Here is a 12,153-nt window from a genome sequence, read left to right as displayed (position 1 = left end):
GTACTCTATAATAAATTATAAACTAGACATTAAAAATACATATATTTAAAAAAAACTTACGCTGGAAACTGCAAAGTTGTAATATATATAGTTTCCATTTTCTATGGTATCTGAAATTGAAAAATAAGTAGTTATCAGATCAAAATGAATTAAATTTTGTTTACTTATTTTACATTTACATAGTACTTAGATGTTTTATAATTATAATAATGAAGCACTGTTAAGAATTTTTACTTTTACATTTCTAGTAAATGTAAATTCCCGTAATAAGAAGAGTAAACAGAAGTAAGGTTAGAAGGACATTACTTGGGGAGCTCCAAGAGGAATCGAAGTGAAACAATGCATAGTGAATATAACTAAAGTATATCATGTATGTGGTGGAAAGCTTCTGAGGACTCAACCTTACACAAAGCAAAACAGACAACTAAAGTTGCTGAGAGCGCAAGGAAGATTTCCCCCATGGGAAGGATTCTAATTGGTTATCCTGTATACAACGATCAGCCCTGAAAAACATATATGCAAAGTAAAAAGACACACAATAAGGAGAAGATATGGACACACACACACACACATACATAAGCATTTATGTACGAAGGTATGTATGAGTGCACAAAAATTAGTGAAAAAAGAAGCCATGATTTTGAAGGAGAGCCAGAAGTGTTATATGGGAGGGATTTGAGGTAGAAAAAAAGAAAAAATTTGAAATTATGATGTAGTTATATCATAATATAAAATTAAAATATAATATACAGGTGTATATTTTTTAAATAAACAGCAATATATTAATTTTTTGTTATTTCGTTTTCTTGTCAATAAAATTGCTAAATATACTATATGATTTAGTTTTGCCATGAGTAGTAAAATACTAGAAATTTAGAAGAAAACAGAACTTATCCTAGTCAGATGTATTACCCAAAACCTGTAATCCCAGTTCTTAAGAGGCAGAGGTAGAAATAGGAGACTGAGAATATCAGCCAGCCTTGGGTATATGAGACTTTGTCTCCAGTAATAAAGCAATAGCAAAGATTGTAGAGATTGATATGTTGTTATAAATTAATATTTCAAATGATATGTATATCTTATAATCAAGTATAAGATTATTTTTTCCTATGAATAACTGATATAGCAAATTCTGTTTCACATCATTTTATTTATTATTTTTCATTATTTTGGAATATGGAAGGAATGTAGAGAGATGCTGAAACCTAATTTTAACCTGTAAATGAACTAACATTTAATGAGGAAAATGTAATAAAGCAATGATACCTGTATCATACGTGTGCTTAAAGAATCCTAAGGCATTGTTAGAAGGAAACTGAAGACTAGGACTAGCCAAATTTGATGGAAATTTATGATAATAAAATTTAATGATATTTGAAAAGAAGTAAGTTCAAATGGAATCTATGTAATCATACTTATAAAAAAATGAAAATATTAGAATAAATAAATCATAGTAATATCAACAGGATTGTAAAGGTTTAATTAAATCTTAAAATAAAGTTAACAGGCATGATTTAGCATAAATTTAGCATAAAAACAGGTTCATTTTTTTATTCATTATTTAATTTCTGTTTGTACTAAATTCTCAAACTGTAAACTAAAGGATTCTGAATAATGGAAAAGGATGCTTCTTTACCTTAAATTATTTGACACTGACATTAATCAACTACATCTGAAATTATTGGTTTTATTTTCATTTTCATTAATAAAATTTTACCTTTAAAGACTACAATGAGTTATCCAAAATATTCAAAGACATGATGCAATTTCTACACTGAAAATTTGGAAAACTGCATCAAATTAAAAGTATTAATGTAACATAGAAATCTCATGCATTTATCAAAGATGTTCTACATTGCCCCAATTCAGAACATTGATAGGTTAACCACCTATCCAAGTCAAATAGTGATGTCAAATCTCATGAAGAACCATGAAAACATCTTTAGGCATGCACTCGTTATGAATTAAGGTGAATCACCAAGTCACCAGAAGAGATGACAATGAGACTTACTCTTAGTTTCGCCGTCGTCCCAGAAGAAATCACCAACCGCTGCTCCATTATCATCTAAGGCAACAATAAGGCCTAGAGGATTCGTACGGCTGCAGGTAAAATGAGGTTTGTACAGAATTAAAAATAACTTTGTAATCAAATTACAACATAACAAATACATTTCAATGGAGAATTTTGGTTGTGGATTAAAATAAGAGCAATGGCATCTCTCCATATATTTTGCATTTATAATTTTTAATCTAAATATACTATTATGATTAAAAGCATACTTTATACACATGTAAACAAACAAAAGCATGATATGTAATTATGATGATATATAATCACTGAAGGATATGACAACTGCCAAATCTAAACAACGTAGCTATTCCAACTAAAACTAAAAAATTTAAATGTGTTTGATATTCAGTTTAGGGTTCTGGAAGGATTGCTCAGTTTCAAAAACACTTTTGCTATTCACAGGGACCCCTGTTTGGTCACCAGTACCCCTATCTAGGGGAGCCACAAGAACTGTGACTTTGTCATCAGAAAACCACACCCTCTTCAGGTCTCTGTATGCTTTACTCTGCACACATATGTTGTATATACTTACAAACAAGCATGTATGAACTCAAATAAAATTTAAACGTAAATAATAAAGTTCATTTCAACCAAATGTAACTTTAAAACACATTAATTATCCTGAAGATATAAAAATATAGCTAGAGTCATTTGATAGGAGGGAACTCAATTGAGAAAATAACCGTAATGATTCTGCCATAGGCTAGCTGGAAAGCGTTTTCTTATTATTTATACGGGAAGGCAAAGTCTCTTGTGCATGGAGCCATCCCTAGGTTGGTGATCCTGAGTTCTATAAGAAGACTTAGGAAGTCATGGAGAGCAGGCCAGTAAGCAGCTCCTGTTTATGGCTTATGCATTAGCTTCTCCCTCCAGTTTTCAACCCTGCTTGACCTGTGCTGATTTACCCCAGTAGTGGACTACAGTGTGGAAATGTAAGTCAAATACACCCTTCCCTCCCCAACTTGCTTTTGGTCATGGTGTTTCATCACAGCAATATTAACCCTAACTAAACTAGTGGTAGTTTCAAATGTTAAAAGAAGTGTGTAATAATTTCAAATGTGAGCTTGGTTAGAATGGGAATGAATCATGAGGTCAATTACATGCTGTATCACCATAAGATGCTGCTTCTGAGGCTATAGGGTCCTGGCAACTGTTCTAAACAGAATATGTTACAAACATCCCATAAGGTTTGAGTTTCTTGTTGAGGAAGTTCTGGATGGTGACTGATTTTTGAGAACACTGTCCTGAAACAGTTGCAAAATTAATCAATTTCAGGAAACCAAACTCTGAAACTGCTAACATAAGTGATGTACTCACTTGGATTTTCTCAATAAATAGTTGGAGAAAATAGAAGCCAGATACTTGAGCTATAAATTTATAAAAATGTGAGTCGGTGCATACATAAAGCTTGTAGTCTAGGATACCAGACATACAAACAAAGCATTAGGAGTCCTAAGGTTATGCAATGGTCCTTCACTTTACCTTGCTGTTGTTGTTACATTGGGATCCTGGGTTGGGATGACATAACCTCCTCTAAGATGCAATCCTATCTTATCTGCTGGAAGGTACATTTCAACTCTTTCTTTTCTCCATGGCTTTTTTTCACCCTATAGTTAAAGAATAAACAGTATTTTTTTTGTAAATGTATTTTTTAAATCCTGCTTCATAACGATTGTAATTTATACATTTTATTTACTTATCACACATTCATTTATTATTATGGGAAGAAAATAATTTTCATTTACTTTTCAGTGCATATAAAAATAAATTCATTTTCTTCTGAAATATAAAATGGGAAATAGAGAAATTTTTCCTGCCTATAATTAACCATTATACCTTTATTTTCTACTCTCTCTTAAAGTTATCACGCTTCTATTAATCATGCTTCATCATTCAGACTGGCAAATATATTTTAGAGAGAATGTGTGGCATTTGTCTTCAGTATGGCTCCTTCATTCAGTAGACCACCCTCTAGTCCCACCCATTAATCTGAAGAAGACAGGATTCACTCTTTTAATGTATAAATAATGATATGTTGTAGATATTCCACATTTTCTTCATGTATTCTTCCACTAGTGAGCATACATTTTGAAACATCCCTACCACTGCCGTGTATACCTTGCAAAGTAACATAATTTGATAATAAGACAAGTCTATCAGTAGATTTTGGAGCAGGGAAAGTAAAAGGAGATTTTGGAAAAGATAACAAAACACAATTTGTAGATAATAAAAGGGTACTATTTTTCTATTCCAGAATAATATAAGTATCATCCAAAAGAAGGATCAGAATTACAAATTTACCACTTCACAGCAATAACAATTATTAACAGAGGAGTTCAAAGGCAGTACACAAGTAACAAATGGTAAGGGAGTAGAAATGGTAATGGCATTGGTCTGACCAATATCGAATGGACAAAATCAATGAAATATTACACTTAACTAATACATGCATACATTTTTTGATATTTCAAGTAAAATTTCATGTAAAGTACTTGAGATGCAAGTATCAACTTATTTTTTCATTGCACATTGCATATTCTCATTACGTTATTATGTTACACCAAAAATATATGTAATTCAAATAATAAAGACATAAATAACAGGAAAGTGATACACACAATATAATGCTCTTTTGCCTTTAGAAAGTTTCTTCAAATGTTGTTTAAAAAAAAGTCCTCACCAGTCAAACAAATATGGAAAATACAGTCACGTTAAAAGTAAATATTTCTAAAGCTGAAGATGTCTTAGGAACATCTACTTCTGAAAAATAAATAAATGAACTGTATAGATGAATTTATGGATGCTATTATTTTGACCTTTCTAGTTGACCATAAGAAACATTTACAATGATTTGATTTTTTTCCTTTATTTCAAAACATGTAATCCTGTCTCAATTCTTCTGGCAAGAAGGCAAATGTAAATGAGGAGAGCAGAATTAAATAAGTTTCCATAATACTCCTTTAGATCCATTTAAACAAAAATGTGTTTGTTTAATAAAATATAGCTTCATATCAAAAACCTGACTCGTGTATAATGGAGAGTAACAGTACACTAATTTTTACACAGCTCTAGAATTCAGAAACATTTTTATGATTCTCTGGGAACTTCCCAAAATAGATGCAGATACACTGTGTGTGTGGAAATGTGAGGGAGAGCCATATATATGTATATATATTTAAAACACTTACTGTTTCAAAATCATACCAGGTAGCATCAGGAATGTATGCACTCACAGATTCTGCTCCCTAAATTAAAGAAAATCAATGTAAATATACAATATATAGTACTATATACAAGATATTATGCACATTTTTGAAATTCAAATTTTTAAAAATCTTGTCAAGTATTGCTTTAGATTTTCTATTTTCTAGAGAAAAAAATACTTCCCTATTCTTATACTCCAGTAGTTCTGAACTATTAGCATGACATCATAATGTAACATATGCATTCTAGTGGCAAAGGGGATACTATTTAGGTAACAATTATAGTTCATGTATGCACTTGTGGTATAAACCACTTGATTGCTGTGATATAAAATGTTCATTTCTAAATAGATACATGGACTCCAGATCTTAGAAATGGGAGACACATAAATCTTGCTCTATTTTTTTGTTTTACATATTCTTAAGGTCAGTTACTTTACATGGCTATTTTACTTAGATATTAGCAAAGCTGCAATGTTTATGTCTCCCAAAATATAAGCTAATTAACATTAGGATAAGCTTTGAGGTAATGCAATAAATACCAATTCTTCAATATAAAGCTGATTACACACCCTTGCTACATTATTTATTACATATTTTATAAGGTATCAAATAACTTTGTAAGTGTCAAAATCTTTTGAAGTTTTAAATTTCAGTGAGAGATTGTGAGCTTGAAATAATTCAATGAGTAATAAGTGTTATTCAGATATATCATAACATTGGAAAGATTTTGCTATGCAAAATTGTTTTTAAGTGATAAATATAATACATGTATGAGGCCTACCTGTCTCAAAACAGGAGTGATAAGTAGTGCATGGCCCCATAGAAATTCAAGGTCCTCAATCCAGCTGTTTGGGTCATCATAAAATCTAAGAACAATGATAACATTCAAGATATACTATTATGAAGCAAAAAGCTAAATTAATTATTTTCTTTATGTTTTCATTTCTCCCCTTGGAATCATCATTTTAAATTTGTTAAATGTGTCATTCTTAAGCAATAATTCTAGTGTAGTTCATACAACATACAATAAGGAAGACAGGCAAGGAGGAAGGGAGCGGGAGGAAAGGGAGAAAAGAATGGTAGGCATGCGTCAACTCTACAGAAAGCAGTGTTTCGGTTTCTCAGGAAATTCGGGATCAACCTACCCCTGGATCCAGCAATACCACTCTTGGGAATATACCCAAGAGAGGCCCTATCATACAACAAAAGTATATGCTCAACTATGTTCATGGCAGCATTGTTTGTAATAGCCAGAACCTGGAAACAACCTAGATGCCCTTCAACGGAAGAATGGATGAAGAAAGTATGGAATATATACATATTAGAGTATTACTCAGCAGTAAAAAACAAGGACTTCTTGAATTTTGCATACAAATGGATGGAAATAGAAAACACTATCCTGAGTGAGGTAAGCCAGACCCAAAAAGAGGAACATGGGATGTACTCACTCATATTTGGTTTCTAGCCATAAATAAAGGACATTGAGCCTATAATTCATGTTCCTAGAGAAGCTAAATAAGGTGAATCCAAAGACAAACACATAGGCATCCTCAGGAATATTAACCTTCATCAGGCGATGAAAGGAGACAGAGACAGAGACCCACACGGGAGCACCGGACAGAAATCTCAAGGTCCAAATCAGGAGCAGAAGGAGACGGAGCACGAGCAAGGAACTCAGGACCACGAGGGGTGCACCCACACACTAAGACAATGGGGATGTTCTATTGGGATCTCACCAAGGCCAGCTGGCCTAGGTCTGAAAAAGCATGGGATAAATCCGGACTAGCTGAACATAGCGGACAATGAGGAATACTGAGAACTCAAGAACAATTGCAGTGGGTTTTTGATCCTACTGCACGTACTGGCTTTGTGGGAGCCTAGGCAGTTTGAATGCTCACCTTAGGAGACCTGGATAGAGGTGGGCAGTCCTTGGGCTTCCCACAGGTCAGGGAACCCTGATTGCTCTTCGAGCAGATGAGGGGGGGGGGGGGGACTTGATCGGGGGAGGGGGAGGGAAATGGGAAGCGGTTGTGGGGACGAGGCAGAAATTCTTAATAAATAAATAAATTAAAAAAAAAAAAAAAAAAAAAAAAAAAAAAGAAGTCTACCACAGATATATGACAATTTTTAATATTTAATAAGTATTTGCTTTTTATTTTTTTACGTAAAGTTCATAAAATTCTAGAATTTCCCTAAGAAACATTCTATTTGCTCATAACATACAAACATGTAGACAATGTACATTTTTATAATTATACCACATTGTTGCTTTGCATTTGGTGATTTTTACAATGCTTGATTGTTACATTTTCAGTAATATTTTAAGTTAAATATTTCTGGTATTCCTAATTTACTTTTATGTAGTTGCCGTTATAAGTTCTGCTAAATTATGTCATTTGTAGCTTATTTTTGTCTACCCAGAATATTAATTATATTTATCAAAATCATGGTATATATCTAAAAAGTTTCTATACATTTAGAAAAATAATAGATCCACATTGCATCTTGATTTGTTTCTGTTAGTGTTTTATTATGTGTGTGTTCAAATGTACTTTTTTTACTATGATTTATGTGTATTTATGTGTCTGTGTTTGTGATAAATGTGTGTAATGTATTTGTGTATTGTGATACGTGTGTGGTAGCATGCATAAATGTACATGTATATGTTACATGTATGCATGTGTTGTGTTTATGACAGGGCTAAGTCGTGTGTCTGTATGATGCGTGTATGTGTGGTGGATGTGTGTAGATATGCCATGATGTGTGTATGTGCTGTGAGGGTGTATGCACGTGTGTGCAATGTATGTGTATGTGGTTCATGTGTGTGAGTTTGAAAGTGTACACACTCATTCTCACATGGAGAGATGTGAGAAATTTGTCTTCCTCTTTGCCTTGATCAAGGTACCCCCTGAACCGAGCTCACCCAATAGAATAAACTAGAGACAGACCAGCTAGTTCTTGGAGAATCACCTCTTTCTGTGGCCCCTAATAATGTGGTTCCTTTCAAAAGCTGTCATCTCTAGCTTTTTGCATAGGTGCTGGGGATTAGAACTTTATTCCCCGTTTGCTGAGTGAGGTCTCTAACTCTCTGAGATCGCTTTCCAACCCCTTAAATCACAATTGTCACTTATAATTCCCGCTACTCACTCATAAAGGAATGGCCTCGCAACTGTCTCTCCAAACACGTGGGCTCTATAGAACAGAGTGTAGAGGTAAGGAAGTAAGGTATAACGGATGGTCAGGTAGTGCCTTGCTGACTTTACCAAAAGAGAGTCTTGTCCAAAAACTGCAGGATCCTGCTCCTGTACGATATCAAAAAAAAAAAAAAAACCAAACATTAAAATGAGAAATGAAAATGAAAACAAACATTTCAAATTGAACCATTTTGATTATTGTTTAAAGCAAACTGTTTATATGTGAGCTCCTCTATGAAAAGTTAAATGCATCCCTATTATAACCTCTTTATGACTGGATGTTTCAGGGTTTGAATCCTCATTTATATTTTAATTAAACTCCATTTCAAAGTACACATTTCTCACTTAAAATTATTTTTCAAAAAGGTGAAAAATGACCAAATAGAAACTTTCAAACTCTTCATTCTTTTATGATGTTTTCCACTTTTGCTATTCTCTAAACCTTAGTCAAATAATCTGTGGTTTGTTCCGATTATAACGGCATGCCTAAAATTGAATTTGTACTCAGCTACATGGCATACTTTTACAAATGGGATGTACATAACTCATTCAAGCACAGTCATGAAATTTACTAAAGAATTCTGTCCTTTCTATAGCTACTGAATTCAGACGGAACAGAAAACACCTCCAGGTGCAGAACCACATGGAACAAAGTTTCTGGGACACTTAGCAAACCTCAGCTTTACTCTCCTGAGACCAAATGATCGTCTACTTAGAAAATACCTGCCTCTCTGTGCCAAGGAGGACCACAATAATAAAACTTGCTTACATTTTGCTACATGATTACAGAATTTACTGAGGTTTCCCCATAAATTTACAGTGACATCACCCTTACTATTACTAATCCCAGCCACATAATACACAGTGGGGCTGGGGTGACTGACCATTTGGGAAGATTCAAGGCTCTTCCAGGGGTCCTGTTCACCTTAATATCTTTCCCAATGACTTGGCAGAGCCTGTTAGAACCCAACTGCTCTATGATTTTCCCTCTAAGATTGCCACCCTTCTGTCAGCTTCATGAGGACCAGACTTAAAACAGTAGATCTGTTAGGAATCTCCTTTGTACCATTTTGCCTTTGTTCTCATAAGTTTCTTTATAGAATGAGCTGTACAGTTGATGCTTCCCAGACGGATTGAACTAAGATTTTATACGATAGCAACATGTGAACACTGACACTGTATTGTTTTTAAATTGCATGTTCTTAACTGGCTTGAAGATTCAAATTATAAGTGTCTTGACTTTTCTGCTATATATATATACATATATGTATATGTATATATATGTATATATATCACATTAGGTCTTTTGCTTAGAATGTTATATTTTCTTATAAAATAAACTGAAACGTCCACTATTAAAATCTAAGACAAAAATATGGCATCACAGCCGGGCGGTGCTGGCGCACGCCTTTAATCCCAGCACTTGGGAGGCAGAGGCAGGCGGATCTCTGTGAGTTCCAGACCAGCCTGGTCGAGAAGAGCTAGTTCCAAGACAGGCTCCAAAAACCACAGAGAAACCCTGTCTCGAAAAACCAAAAAAAAAAAAAAAAAAATGGCATCACTACATTTTGCTTTATGATTGCTCTCATTTGTTGACTTTTACACATAAAATATATTGATGTTGAGAAATGGATTTCACACATTTATTTATAAAACATATTACATACTTTTTTCTTACCACAGTATACTGATGAAAGGACATTGTTTAAAAGTACAGTTGTGGTCAATGATGATTGGTAAAAGGACTGATTGCACCAAATGTCACAGTTCCTTCTAAAAATAGAGTTGTTTGTTTGAGAACATCACAAATGAGTGTCACTTACCCTGTAGCCATCAGCATTGTGGTTCCTAGAAAATGGATAAAAGGCTCCAAGTTGCATCCATCTTCTGCACAGTTCTTCTGTAGTATCACCGCCAAACCCACAGATGTCTGCTCCAACCTAAAGAAGTGGGTGTCTTATTCAGTGTTGACATTCAGCTTTGCCTACTACATCTCAGGGTATGCACCAACTGATTGGTTTTGCTTGTTGTCTGCTTGTTTTACTCTTTTCAAACACATCCTCTGAACTGACTTTCTCTCCATGTGACATCATGATCCTCCTTTCTATCTATCCACGTTATTTTTATTCTCTGCTTCCCACCACCTCCTTACTTCCTTCACCTCTCCACTCTAAATCCTATGCTAATTTTCAGAGCTCTTCTTATTGACCAGGCTTAATGTTTATCACTGATTTACATAAAATGCGTCTCACTCATGTTTAGCTTTAATTTATTTGGTTTCTGTTTAGGTTAAGATCTTTTGAAGTGTTCATGTATGTGGAGGATTTTCTTTTAGTATTGCTTGTCAAACACACTTTCCTAAGTTTTCTATTCTTGTTTTCTATAGATTTACCCTGGGCATTGTAAATTCAGTATTAATCGTTACTGATTAAATAAAGTGAAACTATAATTTCCTAGTATGTTGGCTGCTTTCTACTCATAATCATTAAGACATAATTTGATTAGCAAAATGTAAATCCAATTTATATACATTCCTCTGTCAATTGCATCTATGATGTTCTGTTTGAAATATTATTCTTCTAACATGTTATAAATTAAACTCTTACAATTTCTTCCAAAATGATTAAAGTTTACCTTCATCACATTTTTTATCTATATGATATTGATTTTTGACAGAATATGTAAGAAATGTCATGGTGTTATTTTTTTCAAATGTATAATTAATCATCTGTAGGAATATTTGATACTTTCCTTATATAGCTACAGTTTGTGGGTCTTTTAGAAGATATATATATATGGGAAAGAATGAATAAGAGCATAATAGAGTGACATATATGAAAATTAATGTCTTCTATTTTTAATATCAGTGCTTTTAATTTAAGGAATATTTTTTCTCTTGAAATTTTAGTTTAATAACACATGCTTTAAATTAATGACTGTTCAGATTTTTAATAATCTCTTTTGCATATTTCATTATATTTCACTTTGCTTCATTGAAATAACCTGTCTTTCATTACTACACATTTTAAGTTAATTGCTTTTCTTTTCCTATCTTTAAATTCATGCACTAGTTAGAATTTGAACTATTTTCGTCTTTGATTTTTGTTTTTATTTGCCTACATCTTTTTGCTTCATTTTATTTATTTTTACTTTTCAAGACAAACATCTTACTGTGTAGTCCAGTTTTTCAAGGGACTTGATATTCAAAAGTATAATCTGATCTCATCTATAGCTTCCCTAAAGCTGAGATTGCAGGTATGCCCAATATGCTCACCTATTTTGGTTTTGATTTAGTATTTAAAACTATAAGATTTCTTTATAGCTGAAAACAAACAAGCATTTATTTAGAAATACCAAATTACTAACATTTAGAAGTTAGTTGACTTTTCTTAAATTTACCTTAAATTTATATATATATATGATAATGTATTTCTTACCTTATAAACTCAATATTGTGTGTGGAAACTATTTTCTTTCATTGGATTTGGGGTGTTCATTTTATTCATGTATATGAAAGCAAACTGAACAATCATTAGACATATACTTCACATATTTTTGATGGCTTTATATACTCTTGACTTTCTGAATTTTATGCTAATTTTATAGATTTCGTTTCAGACTTTTCATAGTTCATATTTAGAATTTACTATATTTTCTCGACGTTAAAACTTTTTTTTTCCAT

General features: G+C 32.9%; 1 protein-coding gene across 1 annotated transcript in view; it reads right to left on the bottom strand.

Annotated features, from left to right (window-relative positions):
* Si (sucrase-isomaltase) overlaps nt 1-12,153 on the bottom strand; it is a 66,067-nt gene that overhangs the window by 29,470 nt on the left and 24,444 nt on the right. The window contains exons 17-23 of the mRNA XM_041659225.1: nt 10,295-10,411; nt 8,425-8,579; nt 6,059-6,143; nt 5,260-5,316; nt 3,554-3,678; nt 2,012-2,100; nt 61-110 (exon numbers count right to left, since the gene is read on the bottom strand). Of these exons, the coding sequence (XP_041515159.1) occupies nt 61-110; nt 2,012-2,100; nt 3,554-3,678; nt 5,260-5,316; nt 6,059-6,143; nt 8,425-8,579; nt 10,295-10,411 (678 nt within the window). The remainder of the gene's footprint in view (nt 1-60; nt 111-2,011; nt 2,101-3,553; nt 3,679-5,259; nt 5,317-6,058; nt 6,144-8,424; nt 8,580-10,294; nt 10,412-12,153) is intronic.

Source organism: Microtus oregoni, unplaced genomic scaffold, assembly GCF_018167655.1.
Source record: "Microtus oregoni isolate MIOR12 unplaced genomic scaffold, Mior012 000010F_ref0000083, whole genome shotgun sequence".
In the NCBI taxonomy this organism is placed as follows: domain Eukaryota; kingdom Metazoa; phylum Chordata; class Mammalia; order Rodentia; family Cricetidae; genus Microtus; species Microtus oregoni.
The sequence above is the reverse complement of the archived record's forward strand: the minus strand, read 5'-3'. Positions and strand labels throughout refer to the sequence as shown.